Source organism: Acipenser ruthenus, chromosome 21, assembly GCF_902713425.1.
Source record: "Acipenser ruthenus chromosome 21, fAciRut3.2 maternal haplotype, whole genome shotgun sequence".
In the NCBI taxonomy this organism is placed as follows: domain Eukaryota; kingdom Metazoa; phylum Chordata; class Actinopteri; order Acipenseriformes; family Acipenseridae; genus Acipenser; species Acipenser ruthenus.
The window spans coordinates 12,284,727-12,303,112 of NC_081209.1; the positions used below are offsets into that span (position 1 = coordinate 12,284,727).

The 18,386-nt window shown below is 39.3% G+C and overlaps 1 protein-coding gene across 1 annotated transcript; it reads left to right on the forward strand.

Annotated features, from left to right (window-relative positions):
- Positions 1–1,240: 1,240 nt before the first annotated feature.
- LOC117428514 (LIM/homeobox protein Lhx5-like) lies at positions 1,241–17,772 on the forward strand. The gene is made up of 5 exons (XM_034047610.3): positions 1,241–1,814; positions 4,660–4,883; positions 5,731–6,008; positions 9,901–10,066; positions 14,969–17,772. Exons 1-5 carry the CDS (start codon positions 1,645–1,647, stop codon positions 15,307–15,309), a joined length of 1,179 nt encoding a protein of 392 aa, XP_033903501.1. The 5' UTR covers positions 1,241–1,644; the 3' UTR covers positions 15,310–17,772.
- The last annotated feature ends 614 nt before the right edge of the window (positions 17,773–18,386 follow it).

An 18,386-nucleotide genomic window follows, 5' to 3' on the forward strand; every position in this document is an offset into this window, starting at 1 on the left:
GGTGCTGCCGGGACCGCTTTCCACATAAAACTCATTTTAACATACATTGATTGATCCAGGATAATTGCTGCTGCAATAGCTATTTAGACGTCAGTGTTCAGGTATACACTAATTAAATAAATACATATACATGTACAATAAATGTATTTGACTTGTATTCTATTTCAAAACTAAGAATTGCTCCACAGAAGAAAAAAAAAGCGTTTCTGCTATAGGCTGGTCTATTCAATAGATGGTCGCATTAGCTTAAGTATATGTTTTACTTGTAATAGCCTAAACATGTATTCCTGTATAACAGAGATGTGTATCACCAATTACGACTATGAAAAGGAACATATTGACAAGACTTTAGAGCACAGTTACCGGTTTATGAAGAAAATAGATGGAATTGAGACGCGCGTTTAAAACAGCGGATGTATTTCAAATAATTAAACCTCTCTGGTCAGTGTTTCCTAAAGCAACTTTACATTTTAAGCCGTCTTTTTTAGCTGGGGGTTGGGAGGGGATTGTAGGTCCATATAATCAAGGGTCCATTCTGACTATTTGTATTCAAACGGCTCTGTATAACAAAGGCAATGGGCTCGACGGGGAGTCGATTGCTTTTCGCTTTATATCGATTAATTATAAAACAGATAGCCTATACCTCCAAAGAAGCTGCCACATAGATCCCGTTCCCAGGGACAGCCCCGGGCTGTTTGGTTCGGCTTTACGCGCTGCTCCTGTTCTCGTTGCCCCTTTTTCTGATTCAGGTATATCGCTTTACAAAGAGCTGGGGCTTTTCTGCCTTTTGTACTTATGCAGAAAAGCCATCATCCCTCTAATGGCCAATGGCTCTTAGTTTTACATTGCATCTAAATAGACTTGACCGCCAGGTAAGTCAATCAGGAAGAACCACCGTTTGTTTTGTTCGAATCAGTTTATTATGCGCAACTTGGTTTAATTGAACAACACCCAAACACGAACACATAGACATAAAATAAGCATAAGGAAATGGTCATACTTACTTTTCCCTAACCAGCACCAAGGTTGAAAACTCTTAACCCTAACATTATGATGAGTTGTTTTTTCAACTGTGCCAGCCGCTATGTTGGAGCCAATTTAGATGTACTATAAATTAAAGGGTTTCCATAGCGACCCAGCCCTGATTGGCCACCGGCCCCAGGACGTGGCCTGGGACGTCACCAAATCTGAATAAGGATGCGCGAATTACCAAAGCCAGGGTACACAAAGATGAAAATGGGAAGTGCATGAGGTGAGGCGAAAAAAGTACCTTCCAATCCCTGCGCCTAACCAGCCACTAGGATCATTCATCAGCTCCATCTTCATCGAGTACTTCAATCAAGCAGACAGTATCTACTCTGCCTCGCCAAGATAACCCTGAGGATCAGTATGAAGGACCAGGAATAAAGTAGTAAACCCCACATTTGCATCGGACACCGAGGAGGATTTCCCCCACTTTTGCCACTTTGGAGAAACCGGACGGCACCGGAGAACCCGTAAGGCGTAACCCTATTCTATTTGGTGCTTCAGGTGCAGCCAACACGTTGTTCCACGCGGAACAGAGGAGGCACAGCGGCGGCAGCAGCAGCAGCAGTGAAGAGCGGGCCAGTGGGTTTATTCGTTTGCCTTCAGGACAGCGGGATAATGGTGCACTGTGCGGGCTGCGAGAGGCCCATCTTGGAGCGCTTTTTATTGAACGTGCTGGACCGAGCTTGGCATGTCAAGTGTGTCCAGTGCTGTGAATGCAAGAGCAACCTAACGGAGAAATGCTTTTCCAGGGACGGCAAGCTTTATTGCAAAAATGACTTTTTCAGGTGAGGTATTTTTGTTTGCAGGCGAGTAATTTGGAAGCTATGGGCTACCTTTCCAAATTACTCTGTAGCTGGTGCCCACCAGACTCGAAGACATTGCATTTAGTCTTGACATCCGCCACTGCATCACCATTTTAATGGCACTTTGTTTGGTTGCATACATAGTATTCTTTTCATCAAACATACACCCGGTTATGCTTCCAAGTAACTATGAATTATTTGATTACACGTCTGCTTCTGCATACCCTAAATACATATCTGGTTATTGGTGGATACTTGTCCATTTATTATATTCTATCCATTTGGTTGTTTTATAGATCAACAACATCCAATAGAACAAATGGGATCTCGTTATATTAATTAGATTAACCACATATTATCATCTTTGTAAAGCTTTATATTTATATATTTTAATGCAGTTATGCTGTTAAACATCCATAGCGTCCAATTTACGTTGTATTGAATGTATTCTTTTTGTATGTATTAATCAACTAAATATACAGTGTAGGCACATTCAAACCATCTTAGGACTTTCTTTGCAAATTCTTTGCTGTGACGCATTAAATTTTGTGATTAATGTACACAACAATAAATCTCAGAAAGAAATTGGTTACATTTAAGAACGCATCAATTGGTTACATTTAAGAACGCATCAATTGTACATTGTGGGCTGTGGAAGTTTATTATTATTATTATTATTATTATTATTATTATTATTATTATTATTATTATTATTATTATTATTATTATTATTATGTTTTCCTGATATGAAAAGGGAATTTACTGACCACTTTTTGCCATATTAGGAAACATCTAAGTCAAAGCAAAATTATTATTATTATTAGTAGTAGTAGTAGTCGTAGTAGTAGTAGTAGTAGTCGTAGTATAAACTTTATATTCTGATTTATTTGTCCTATAAACCATTATTAGCCATTCTCTATAAAACATTATACATTTCTGAAACTGTAAAGGAAACATCTATTTTGCTAATAATTCACTTTTTCCCCTGGACTGCTGCTTAAGGCCAATACTCTTAATTTAAAAGCGTTTCCATCTGTAAAGCACATTAAGAGATGTGCTGTTAGTAGGCACCCATTAAGGTCATCATTTGCATTGTAAACCCGCCGTTGAATTTACAATACACTTTTTTGTAACAATAATGGTCTTAATGTGCCTATCTGTTGGGTGTGTGCTGGCGATGCCCGGGGAATAGGTGCTTTCTTTCTGCTCGGCCCAGCACACGGTGCATTTGAATGGGCTCATGGTGTCGTGCCCCCACTCCCCCTTTCTTGCTAATTCAAACTATTCTTTAATAGTCCGGTTTGCATTCAGGGCTCCTAATATGGAGAAACTCTTTTAAACACCTCTAATGGTTTTTTTAAACAACAGATGAGCCCATTATACCCGCAGGATATAAGACACAAATGACATATGACCTCTAATGCCTTTACTAAATCAACGTCATTAAGTTAACAAGGTCTTTGAAAAGAAAAGTTCATTAAAAGAACATCGCATTGTAAAAATGTGATCAATTTAGGATTTAAATACCGTTATATTTTTAAAATGTTCAATTATTTAGAGCTGGGATTGTACTTGAGAGCAGCGTTGGTCCATCGTGTATTAAATAAACAAGCAATGACATACGTGAGAAACACATATAGACGGTGCATTAGATTATCACTTTTAAATAATCTTAGGATATTAATTTGTGCATTATTAATGCCGTATTTATTTAAATATTAATATCTGTGCAATTTATGTGCAGACATGGGAGGCCTGTTAAACTGCACGTTATTATAAACGTTAGAATAGTCTTTACATAGAAACACAAATTATTATTTTAAGCAACATCCTGTCACAAACATGTTGTAATTTGTTTTTTAAAAACAACAGAAATAGACTGCTTGCCGAGTTTATATCTGAATTCCATTTTGAATACCTTATTTTCTGCAATTTACTTTACAACCCGACACGTTCGCAGTCTTAATCTTGTTATATCAAAAACGTTTCACCTCATAGTGATTGCCAGTAATGTGTATTTTGTGAATAGCTGTCGTCGGGATCATTGTAGTAGGCCCTTCAAAATTGTAATAATAGTTTTGGCCTAAAAGGAAAGGAAACACTCATGCAGTACCCACTAATGTGTTATTTGTTTTTTTCTAAATATCTTTACAATGCACTGAAATATATTCATTTTTCTACCCAGATTAATTTGACATAGATCCGCTTTCACCAAGAAATACACAATATCAATTATTTGTGCCTGCAGATTATGTCGAATGTTGCCAATTTTTTGTTATTTCTTTCACAGCAAATAACGTTATCCAAATGTGCTTTGTTTCTTTTGATAGGAAAGTGCTTTATTTGAAACCAGATAACCTAAATGAGTAAGTGCATATTACACACGCATTGTTTTAAAAATACTTCAGTAAAAATACTGTAGTAGAAAATCATGATCAAATCGTGGATACGAATTCTAAAAAGCTGTTAAAAATTGAATTTTTTTCATTAAAACAGATACAATAGAGGTGTAGCGGCCTCACAGACTGAAACACTAAACGGCTTTTTTCTGAGGTAGAGACAATTTAAATGTAAATTGAAAACCTCTCCAGGCCTTCTTCAGGTTTATTGCTGACAGAAAATAAAAGCTCTAATCTGTCAGATACTTGCTAATATGGTCTATTTTCATGGAGTGGGGGGGAAAACAACCCCCATTTTATAATTATCAGGCCCGGATAATTGTTTTAATCATATTATTTTCAGAATTAAGTAGCGGTGGTGTCTATAATTAGGTAGGAGGTTTATTTTCCCCTTCTTTACCGTGTGTTTTCCTGTTTTTCTTTTTTAGACGGTTTGGTACGAAATGCGCCGGCTGCCTCCAGGGTATCTCCCCGAGCGACCTCGTGCGGAAGGCGCGGAACAAGGTGTTCCACTTGAACTGTTTTACCTGTATGGTCTGCAACAAGCAGCTTTCCACGGGGGAGGAATTGTATATAATTGATGAAAACAAGTTTGTGTGTAAAGAAGATTATGTGAACACTTGCGCCATTAAGGAAGTCAATTTAAATTCAGGTAAAGTTGCATTGCGCCTTTCTTCGGAAATAAGAGAATATAAAAATAAAAGCACATATATACGTTGTTCCTTTAAAGAAAACCACAGACACACACGCACACACACACACACACAGTCAAGTTGTTACAAATCAACAAAAGCAGTTAGTCTATATACTATCACACAACCAGTTTCACACAATGAGATATATACGTGTTTATTACACTATATAGCAGACTACATAAATAGTCTTGTGCTGTGCTTCGCTGTTTTATTTTTTCAGCTCAATTACTCCGATAAATGCAATATATTTCTACTTAGATGTTTCATTTTCTGTTATTCGAACTGCCCAATCAGTAGTTTTAGATTAATTATTTTACCTACCAGTGTCATTTTTTTTTTTCATTTCAGATTTCTTGTTTACTTAATAGTGCTGCTAGACTCCCCGATATGACAAATATCGCTGCAGGGTTAAACAGAGAGGGAGAGACCTTTGGATATCCTCTGTATGAATTACTTGATGATTACAGAACGACTAGCTCATGGAGCGTCATATCACTGGCATGTTTGAGTCCGTTTTGAAATTAGCCGTTTGACTTTTTGAAATGTGTTTTCTACCTGTATTTATTTTTTATCCAAAGCCTCGTACGCACCAGACACATACACTGACCACTTACTGTAGACAAGTAAAACGGTTATGAAAATATTCGTGCCAACGTTTAGTCATAAAACAATATCTAGGTCTAAAATACTGTCACTTGTGCGTTTCTAGTATCTCATGCTGGTAGTGTTACACACAGAAAGGATAAGGACCTATAATAAATATAGCGAGCCATGACAAGGAACATTCTTTTCGTCTGTTTACAGTGTCTTCGTGTACAGACAGAAGTTTATCACCAGACCTCCAAGACCCCACAAACGAAGACACTAAGGAAACGGACAATTCCACTTCTTCAGACAAGGAAACGAACAATAATGAGAACGAGGAGACGAACTCGACCACGAAGAGGAGAGGCCCGCGGACTACTATTAAAGCGAAGCAGCTGGAGACGCTGAAGGCGGCCTTTACAGCCACCCCCAAACCTACCAGACACATCCGGGAGCAACTGGCACAGGAGACCGGCCTCAACATGAGAGTCATCCAGGTATGGGAACCAACACAGCTGCCATCAGTGCTGTGCCTGCACTGTAAATATAAATATAGAACAGTATACACTGCAGAATGATGAACTTTACAATAAGTGTCTCGAACTACACTTTAATTACACAATTACGTTCTAATCAGTCGTTAATTTGTGCCGGTGCTTGCCGGGGCTCAGCCCTGGCACCTCTAGGCTTGACGAGGCATAGCCCTGTCACCTCTTCGGCTATGGAAGTTAAAAAAGTCCTAAAATATTTTGCTCTCAAATTAGTTTTCTTATAATTCTCAGCATACGTGCACTAAACAGAGACAGTCAGCTGCCAGGGACATTTTTTACTTACCATTTCAGCTACGTGACATAAAGATTAAACTGGCTGCGAAAGAAGGACTGCGACTCTGTTGTCGTTGTTTATATACAAATAAGCTTATTGATTTGGAAAACGTCTTGAAAGACACGAGCACATTCCTACACTACTTGTTTGATTGAATGAGTAATACACAACACGCTTCAATGTGAAAGCTGAGCATTAATTTCAATAAACACGTTTTTAATGAAAAAAAAAATGTTGTAGCCTACTTCACTAAAGTGAAAGCTGGCTTCTGTTATTTTTAAATACCACTGCTTCCGATCATTGATTGCTACTGTTTAATAACAGGAACAGCAGGGTTGGTGTTGAACGTGTTCATGCCTGCCTGCACCCCTACCCCCACGCAGGAATATTACCCTGAGAATAAACAATAATAACGGCCTGGTTCTGTCTTGCTTTTTTTTTCAATGAATATAATTTAATTAATAGAGAATAAAAACAAACCAAGCTAACAACTATCTACACTAAATTGATTTTTTTTTGCAATATGTTTCTGCACATACTACTACTTTGTATATGATATAGAATAAGTGATTATAAAATATAACACTAGTACGTACAATACTCTCACAAATAAACTTAAGAACGGTATTATTGTCATTGCTCGCGCCCTGGCACCTCTTTCTTTACAAATTAAACACTGGTAGTAATTATATGGAGCGCGCTCAACCATGTGTAAATACTGTATACAAACGGACTACATTGTAATTTTGTAATTACGCATTGTAACTACTGAACAATGGGTATGACTACTGTGTTGGGACAGCGTAATTAAGATACATTTATTATAAGGTATAAACAATAAAGATGTCCCTTTTGGGTTATTGGGGGTATGCATTTTGAAACCATGCCCATTTAATTTGCAATGAGAGTCCGTGATCAACAAAACTGTGTATGCATCATTTGTCACAATGTCAACAGGAACTCCTTACTTTATCAATCCCACGTGACCGTGGCAAACACACAAGGCGTGTCTTTATTATTAAAGAAAGGAAACTGGCAAAACATTAAGAAAGAAGACCCTTTAAACAACGTCCATGCCTAGAGGTGAACTGTACCGTATACGGGCATTAAATGAAAGTGTCGATTGAAAATAAAAAATAATAACACATTGGTTTGTGGTGGGAATTCGGTCAATTGTAACTTGTTAAGGCTACTTATTCTCGGTGCTCTAAAAAATAAATATCCGATAGGCTAGAAGATGAGGCCTCTTCTGTATCGTGCATATTAAAAGCATGAAAGGCTGCAACTTTTTATATACCCTTTCTACCCAGATGTAGATTCTGGCTTCCTAACAAAGTACATTTCATTCCTGTGTAATAGATATTCTACTTTAAAAAATACGCTAAAATCTAGTCAACAAAATATGAATCATTTTTATAAATGCCTGTATTTAAAGGCTTGGTTCACCTTAGTGGCTTCCTATAAAACCGTAATCATTTTTCAAAAAGCTTTAATTTCATATAGCACCCTTCACACCAAGGTGTGTCATCATGAAGACACGCCTCGTATGTTTGCCAGGAGTGATGTGTTTTCTAATTACGAATTCCTAAAGTGTCCTTAAGCCCAGTTCACCTCACGTCTTAGCTAACAAAAGCATTTAGGAAAATATGATTTCATGCAATGGAGTTTGTTCAAAATCCATATTTGGACCGTATTGGCATGTTTCAAATATTTCTTCAATTTAGAAAATGCATTTTTAATGTTTTCCCTTTTTTACATTAATATATGTCAGCTATAAAGTTGAATTAGGCGCGCTGCTCACTGTTGTTGAGCAGGACTCGTTCAGCCGGGAAGGGGGTTTCAGCAGCATAGCCGAGGAGCTGTCCAACACTATGGTGCTAAAACTCCAAGGAAGATTTATCGAGTTCTCTGATTCAATCTCCACACTGTGTAGCATAAATTAACACTTTGGGATTGTTTACTAAATAAATCTAAAGGTATTGACAGTTGGCTATCCACAAGGGTCACATAAATACATCGATTTTACACGAAATCGCTCTGGTCTCAGAGTGTGGCATATTCGGTTCACACAGCGGGACACTATACGCTCGGCTTTCTTGCCAATTCATTGTAAGCCTTTATTTCAACCTTTATTTACAACAAAGACTTTACTGCAGACATTAAAACAACTTTTAAATGGATAACGGTTTGTGATTTTATTGAACAAAGGCCTACTATAGCGGTAAAAGCTCATCTTGCAAATCATAAAGAAAATGTAAACAAACACACGCACTTATAACATTTTACGTCGCTTCCATTTTATTGACTTCACCAATTGTTTAACTTCCGGAGCTTTGTTGATTTTAGTTTACTGCCGATTTATACATTCCTTTTTGTATTTGATTTTACTGGAGACAGTCTTGTTCTAAATAAAAAAAAATAATTAAAAGGACATTTAAGAGGTTGGCATTTGGCAACTTTCAACAAAATACTTAATTTTCGGTAAGCTGAAATTTTACTCAAAATACTGGACAAACAAACTCAACAGGTCCATCACAGAACTGCCACAAAATCCTCTAAACACAACTCGTATCCCGTGGGCGTTCTGTGTACAATCATGCAGTTCTTAGTGTTTTTTTCTGGAGCTCTTATTCTGGTTGTATATAAAACCAATAGCGCTAATTACTGGCTCCGAATGCAAGACATAGCGGTTCGCTTAATCACTGGCTGTGAACTCGGATACTGCTGTTCTCTCTACATAAGATGTTTAAACAATCATACCCTTCAGAATGTCCAGAAACCCAGGTGCTAGATCCTTTCTCCAGTTTAGAACCGATAATAAAATGGAACTGCTTTATAACCCTTTCAGCGGAATATATGAATATAAGGTCAACATCATTTATTGGTTTATTTGGGGAAGAGGGAGGCAGCTGGATAATTGTGGTATAGGCCTACTTAATACATTTCCCTTTTACCTGTCTCAATGGATATCATAAGCTGTCAATAGTCTCTCCCATTATGTCATTTATCCTGTACTATTCCCTGGCCAGAGCTGTTATTTTTCCGCTTTCAGATTGCCATGCCGGTTCATGAGATTGAAGTTTAAAAAGCTGCTGAAGCTGGTCCTAGAAAAATGCCAATTTAAAGTCTTTATCCATTTCTCAATGTGATAAATTGTTGTTCACATGTATAAATGCATCTGATTGATCTCCACGTGTGCATATACCCACTGAATCACGTCAATGTGTGTTCCAGCTGCTGGAGTTATTGGCATGGACAATGTAGTGCGTGACCTCTATCTTATGGGGTCAATCTGGATTCTATATACAGTCGATAATGGAAGAATACCTAAACCAGGTCAATGGGGACAGTACCCGGTCCATGTATTTTAGGAATGGAATTAAATGAAGGTTTGGAGAGACACAAAATTGTACTGAATAATAATAATAATAATAATAATAATAATAATAATAATAATAATAATAAGTCCAGAGCCCTAACCGCTACTCCACACTACTGCCCACTACTGATTACTACATAAATGCATTTGCTTTCATATCTGATGTTATCTTGTTTTTGTTGCAGGTGTGGTTCCAAAACCGGCGGTCCAAAGAGAGGCGAATGAAACAGCTGAGCGCGCTGGGGGCAAGGAGGCATGCCTTCTTCAGGAGCCCGCGGCGCATGAGGCCGCTGGGCTCGCGGCTTGATGAATCCGAAATTATGGCGTCTGGGCCTTATAACTACTACGGAGGTACTGCATCAGAACCACTCTCTTACATAACATATGCTACACAAAAACTTGTCTTCAATATAGGCAATATCACATACAATTTGGAAAAACGTGTGTATGTCATGAAACTGGCAGGGATTTCTCGAAGGGGAGAGAAACCGGTGATTCGCCTCCCAAAATGATTCACTGTGGAGACTGTTTGAATCACGGGATTCCCCACACTAGCGAACAGCTTTGATAGTGAGAGGAATTGACGGTTTCAGAAGGGGCCCCTCTACACTTTTCATAATGGCATCCCCGTTGGTTTCTACTGGCTTTCCCGCAGTTCCGCTTGGTGAACAATCAAGCAGCGGTGTTATTGGTTTCACTCCAGAGTCTGGGGTGATGACTGTGTGCAATCCGTTCCTACACAATTTGTGTTAAATGCAACTTTAAAAAAAAAAAAAGAAAAATAAACAGTTAATATTATCAGTAGTTATGGAAAACCGCATTGGCATTAAAATACCCCTGTTTATTTTAAAAATGAATAATTGTATTTCCATATCACCAACAACAATGCTCTTTGGAGTAGTGCAAAATATAATTCTCAGTCTTATATCAAACACAAACCTTTGCTATTTAATAACTGTGCTGTCCTTTTTGGAACACGTTACTCGATATAATATTTGTATGCCACGGTAGGCGACTCCATAAACACCACTCTGTATATAGACTATAACGTAACCCCATAGTGCTTGGCTATGAGGACGGATCAATCGGGGCTGTGGCTCATTTGGATAGAACGTGCCGTTTTCAGGAGTCCCTATGTTGCTCATTACAAATGATTCATGTTATGATATGTATTGTCGAGTTAGATACACATTATAACCGCACTCGGATGCATGTGGTAGGCTTTAGGTTGAGTTCCTTTGCTGTAATGAGTTGAAAGGCGTGTTTATAATATCCCCCTGGGACCGTCGAGAGCAGTGGGGAGACCGGGCATGGCAGTCACACGCTTTACTCTTTACTGTCTTCAGATTTGTATTACATTCTATGAGGTTCTGTTCCTAACTAAGCAGAAGAGTAACCTTTCATGTAGGGATATTTTAATATTGGCGTAACTTTACTCAAAATAGGATATTTAGGCTGTGCAAAAAGCGTGGCTCACCTGAGACAACCTGTTTTTGTTTTATAATTATGTCTCAATCCTAAAATTGTAGGTGATGCAAAACCTTTGGCCATAGTTCTTTATATGTATATGGGCTGTTGTTGGGCCGGTTGTCACATCAACTGACCCCAAACATTAAGTGACAACCTGCCCCAACCAGGCATTACACAATCATGGATTTCTAGCAGTCCCACGTCTTGTTCCATTGGTTTTGCTCTTACACCATAGATATTATTATTTATTTCTTAGCAGACGCCCTTATCCAAGGCGACTTACAATAGTTACAAAATATCACATTATTTTACATACAATTACCCATTTATATAGTCGGGTTTTTTACTAGAGCAATCAAGGTAAAGTACCTTGCTCAAGGGTACAGCAGCAGTGTCCCCCACCTGGGATTGAACCCACGACCCTCCCGTCAAGAGTCCAGAGCCCTAACCACTACTCCACACTGCTAATCCGATAGCTTATATCGGGCTCTAGTCAACATGATACTGACTTCAAACAAAACTCAATTCTACTAAGTGCTAGAACATGAACAAGAAGATATCAAAATGTTACTTACAATATGAAAAAAACGTGCCAAATATTATACGTGACGGCATAGAGATGAAACTCTTAAAATGGTGTTCTTCCGCACAGCTTAACAAAGCTCTCAGTGTTAGTACCATGCGCGAGAGCAATCTAGTGTCAACATTATAGACACTGTGATGACAACCAGCAAGAAAACAAATCCAAACTATTTCATACTATTAAACTGTAAGACACTGAACTGTCTTGTTCATGTTGTGCCTGTGTTTTTATGTTCTTCTAAACAAGCGTGTTTTATTATTTAAAATGACCAGAAAATTCATTTTACAGAGCTTACAATCTTGCTACAAAATTCTGCGCATGTCCCAATGTTGGTCCTGCAATATTCAATATGCATCGATTTAACGGATTATTATTATTATTATTATTATTATTATTATTATTATTATTATTATTATTATTATTATTATTGTTGTTGTTGTTGTTATTGACCAACATATTATTGTAATGTTCGGCTATTAAACACAAAATCATATATGATTACGGACAACTCCACAGCCATCATAATTTAAAAGAACTCAGCTTAATCACACTTTGTAGCCGAGTGACAGAAAAATGTAGGTTGCTGTAATTGGTAACGAGCTTTGGGCGTGACCGGCCATGTTTAATTGATGGCCTTTAACTTTATTATGACACATTCGTTTGATATTCGCTTTCATTATTACTCATTTGTGAGGGGGAATCTGTTTTCATTTTAAGTGGGCAATGGTTGTCAGAAAAATAAGGAACGTCGACTAAGAGGGGGGTCGGTGCGGTGGAATTCCTGGTAAGCGATCGGAGCTGAAATTCCCTCCATGGAGGATTCTTGTCACATACTGCGCGCGTTGCAGAAGGAGTTTTAAATGCTTTCCTCTTGCAAACTCTGGACGGGCTGTTGCTCCTGTCGATTGCTAAGGCCGGTTGCTATGACTTTGACAGCCTTCCTGCGGCATCTGCTTGAGCCCCTGTTCAAAATTCACTCCCTCTCTGTCAGACCGGCTTTAATCCCTCTGTGAGAGATTCCGTTCCAGCCCCGGCAAAATCTCGCACCCTGCTGTAAAGCAAATGCAAATAACAAAAACAAAACAAAAAAAAAACATTGTTATGAAGCCGTCTTTCTGAGCATAAGCCCTATACGACCCCCACCCCCCACACCACCACCATTCCCCTTCCCTCCCCCCTCTCTCTTTCTGTCCCCCTTCTATTTTCCGGGAACAAAGATCCAGCTGCAGCTCTTTGTAATGCGTTGAAACAGCATTTGTTCCATTTACCTCCGAGCTCTTCCAGCATATGGAAGGTCACTTTCAAAAGCTAAGGGCTCTCATAGACCGCCCCCCCCCCCCCCCCCCCAAACACACACACACACACACACACACACACACACACACACACACACCCGCACACACACACACACACACACACGCACACACTTGTTAATGCCCATTGAAAGAATGAAAAATATTAGCCTCTACATTAGCACCGCGTAAAAAGAGAACAAGGTATTATCATTTTGCAAGTGCTTATCACGAATCTCCACAGGCTACTATTGAAATGCAATTCCGTGTTAGAGAAAGACAGTATCTTCATTGTTTTTACTGAGCCATGAAAGGTATGGCGTGCTATAAACGTGTAGATGTGGCGGGCAATGTACAGTATTGTTTTTGAACGCGTATACACTTACCTCGAATTACCCACATGGCCACTAGGGGCTCATTGAATAATGGCGTTTATATTGGTATAACTGACGTTCCTTAGTTTAGGACATTATTAAAGCAATTTTTACAACCAATGTTTGATCATTTGTTAAACAATTTTAAATATGGAAATTAAAATGGTCTCTTATTAATGGATGATCAAACCCATGTACTTTCTCAGCAGACACGCATACACACACACACACACACACACACACACACACACACACACACACACACACACATATATATATATATATATATATATATATATATATATATATATATATATATATATATATATATATATTGAAATAATAAATATCGTCCATTAAAATACATTAATAAGTAGATTGCCCAGACTGATGACATTTGAGTATGCAAACCTTTCTCAAACAAGCCCCATTCTTTCCAGCTGGGTTGCCATTCAGACAAGAACAGTAGAAACATGTTACTGTCGTGTTTACACCACCCATAAGCAGCTTCAGCTCTCCTCTTCAGGTACACACGGTAGGGAAAAGGCCTCAATACCAGCTCTCTGCCTGCGTGGGGGAACCTGTACACATGATAATGATGCGTATTTGAAATCTTTTTCACCCGGTCACCTTGACACCCTATCTTTATATGCACACAGACACAAGCATGCACACACACTCTCTGCATCCTCCACAGGTATTGCTTCAAATTACCTCTTTGTATTTTTTTACTGAACCCTTACATTTTTTATAATTGTTCTAAGTAGTTCTTATTGTAATTACACATTTTTTTAATTTTTGGATAATCCTGTGTTGCTTTTGATTATGAGCTCAACTCGCCATGGTGTCCTTATGGTAGGAAGTGCCAGCACCACCTAGAGCACCGCTGTGCATTACCAGCACGACACAGTTGTGCCAAAGTGGCTGATCACTAGATAGTGCTGACTTTTAATTCTTAAAATCCAGTTTGACTGATCTAGCTTAAGCTGCAGGTATCTATGGCTAGTAACTAGAACTCTTGAACTCTGATAAAGGCACCTTAACACTGGCTTTGGAAAAATAAAAGATTTGAATAACTGTAACAAGAATCACTACAAACATTGTAAAAAGTGAAACGATTTGCTCTTTAATAAATAACTACAGCTTGTAGATTGACATTCATGACTTCCTTTAACCCTTTAAAGCCCTGGGTATGTTCCCATATCTATTTAATGCCTATTTTCTCAATTTCAAGTATTTTGGACACGGGCAGCAAAGGGTTAAAACAAATGTCAGCTGTTACTCCTGCATTCTAGACAACCAAGGATTCATTTATATTTTTATTTAAAAAATGTACAAATAAATTATATTGTAAAACAAATAAGAAGTTAATCATCTTTCAAACTTTGAAATTAACAGTAAAGGATGTTTTTAGAGGGCTTTTAGATACACATGCTCAAGTTACATTTTTTTTCAATTGGTTGGAGGTTTCATTTTTTAATTTCTTATCCTGGACAACAAACATTTTGAACAAAACTTTGTTTCCTCTTTTCAGAATACCAAGGAGATTACTACGGGCCTCCTGGAAACTACGACTACTTCCCTCACGGCCCTCCCTCCTCGCAGGCTCAGTCCCCAGCCGACCCCAACTACCTTCCCGGCTCAGGACCTGGCCAGCTGGAGGGCCCTCTCTCAGGGCACCACCCCTCAGAAAACCAAAGGTACACGGACATGATCTCACACCCAGACACCCCTAGCCCCGAGCCGGGCCTCCCTGGGCCCCTGCACCCCATCCCTGGGGAGGTGTTCAGCGGGGGCCCCAGCCCACCCTTCTCGGGCTACAACGCCCCTCTGTCCCACCCAGGCCAGGAAATGAGCGAAACCGCTGTGTGGTAGAGGCCTGCTCACACCATTCTGGTATTGCCAAGGAACTTTCTGAACTTGTTTGAGAAAAATATCACATCCGGACCTCTATACCAAAATAGAAAGCGATATGGATCCTGAAGCAGTCTTGGACAGTCTGTGTGAAGGTGGAGAGACAAGGACTGAGATCACCTGCACAGTGGTGCTCCATCATCGCTGTAGCTTTCACAGGGAATCAAGCTGTTCATGCAGCCATGCTGGGTCCTGGTTGCCTGTGTGATTTCTGTTTATTTTATCAACATGCTATTCGACAAATTCTCCCAATGCAGATGCTGTTTTCTGCACTGTCATTCAAGTGTGGGAGATGCAGAGCAGCCCTATGATATCCCAGTCACTGTATGTGTAACAGAGTGGAGAATGGGCGCTTAATGGGGCACACCACAAGCAAGCGACTTAACCACTATGCAAAAGAGCCAGGCTCGTGTGCATTTGTGGTTATAGAGTTTGTAAGCGCACTGGCAGGGGTCCGAATTGGTAATGGCATTACACACACCACTGCCCGTTACACATGGTTGTGGTCATTTTGGTTCTAGCTACTCAGAAGGTTGAAAGAAAGAGTTGCTAGTGTTCCTACCCTAAACAAATCAATCAATAAAAATACATAATCTACACTGTATTTTAAGTAATAATGAACCACACAATCTCTAACTCATCATTTTCTGCACACTTTTCTGTAGGCACACAAATAAAGTTCAATCTTGAATCACTACAGTATTAATCAACCAACATTATAACAAGCTCTCTGCTAGCACTCCTGTGTTTGTTCAGTGGCGAGTTAGCTCTGAGATAGCTCTGTGAAGCTTTGTGTATTAGCCCTGGGATTGACAGCAACAGTGGTTTTGGTTAACTAATAATAAACCATTACAGAAACCGATCCGTAGTGTCACTGGGTATATTCATGGATACACTTGCTGCTTTTCAACAGTTATTTTTCAGGGGTTCACAAAATGCTGGAAATAAAGGGTAGGTGTTTAACTGGGGTTCTGCATTGGAATACCAGTACACCTGTGAATTATACAACAGGTTTCACCCCTTTCAGTTTCTGACCAGCTGAGCTGATGACACGCCCTGATTGAGTGGGGCGGAGATACTGGTATCTACAGTCAACAACAGGAAAGCGTCAGGTATGATTGAAGCCTGTTTCACTTGCTGTGATTTCCCTTATCTTGAGTATCTCTTCCCTGGCTGCATTTGGTCAGCCATTGAACATGACCAACAGTTTCAATTATGCTCAAAAGTAAATGACTCCAACAGGCTAGTGATTACAGTTTCTTACAGTATTGTGTGAGCCCCTGAAAAATAAAGGTTGAAAAGGAGTGTGCGTATTGAAGGTGTTTCTTCAGCAGCATTGTGTGCCACTCTCACTATGACCAGTCAGGTGTTGGGCCACTCCATCTTAGGAGGAGCCGTCCAACCAAATGGAGCGGGGTGGGGGGGTGGGGCTTCTATTACCAGGTTAGTGTAGTTTAGATACCAGTGCCAAAAACATTAGTATCCCGTTGCTATTTCTATCAGGATCCCAGTGCCATTGTCCCTCGTTGCACAATGTGACAGAGGGGCTGTGCAACCAAAACTGACCTCCTTTCTGTGGCTCGTTCTTTTTAATAGAAAAGAACATTACAGTTATTATTCACGATACCCTACAACAGCTGATGCCTGCGCTGTGAATGGCAGGATTGTTTTCTTTTCTCTCAGAAAGAAAAATACAGCAGCATCTGGGATGTATCACATCACTCTGTCCTGAGAAAGTGCCATACCACCACCTGCTGGGGGTATTTGGAATAGAGGGAGAGTTTCCCCATACGAGAGCTGTCTGCTCTCCTGCTCAAACTGTGTCTGAGTCACTCCTCGTACACAGAGCCAGTCAAGTATTTGTTGTGCCAGTTAAAACATGATCAAGCAAGTTTGTAAGAAAGTCAAGCAGTCCAACTGACGCTGAAGAAGGCCGTAGCCAAATTGTTTAAATTTGCTATTGTGGAAAAAACATCAGAGCTACACAGACATACACAACCGTGAACACTATGATGTAGGCTATAAGTTCATGGTATCACTAAACACCTTTCCTTACTGATTGGTCATTCCAAATGCTTTCAACTGAGATCCAATCATGTACCGGATTCAACACAGGCCCCGCCTATCTTCCCTCCCCCAGCTGTCCTGTTACCCAGGGTTTTATTTCAACAGAAAGTTTGTATCATTTTTGGTTCAGCAGAAAAAAGTTTGTATTTTTGTTTTTCAGAAGACCAGTTACTTGTAGATTTCTTACTTTGTATAAAATACAGATGAAATATATCCTTGTTATTTATTGTCCGGTTCCAGTGTGCTCTGGAATTGGGCCCGTGTGAAGGACAGGGGATAGGCCAGTTCACCCAGCTCCTCCTATACATGTTACTGGTTTTGTTGTTTCAATGTGAATAAAACATGTTTTAGTTAAACTTGGAATCAAGCTGTCCTATTCATTCCTCTTCTTTGCAGGTAATAAAATAATTCCATGAATCTTCCTGGTTTTGTACTTCCATTAGCTAAATAGGTCTCAAATGTGTAGTTTTGAAAGAAACACTGTATTTTGTAATATTTTTTCCATATCTGGTAATACATTAGGTAAAGAACATCTCCATGCCATACTCTTGGGAAATCTGTTACATCTGCACTTTCTAGGTCATTTAACCTACACAGTATCTAATGGGGCAAAGTGTGTTACTGGATGAAGGTATGGAAGTCATTAGGGGAGGCAGCTGGCTGGTTACTGGCAGGAAAGAAGCTGTTGGTACAATTTTACCTTCTGGTAACCCTGCAACACTACCTGAAAGCATGGCTTGCAAAGAGATTTTTATTATCCAGTGCTGTACCGGATATCATGTTTTTAAATACAAATGGATCTATAAGAAGCATGTGTTTATTTCAAAACTGCACAATTGAGACCTAATAATTAATGGATTTGCACAACAAATCCAAACCAAATATGATTTCACTACACATTTAACACGTACTGGCGGTTGAGACTATTAGACACACAATGCCCTTGTAATTACAAATGACAGCATGCATAT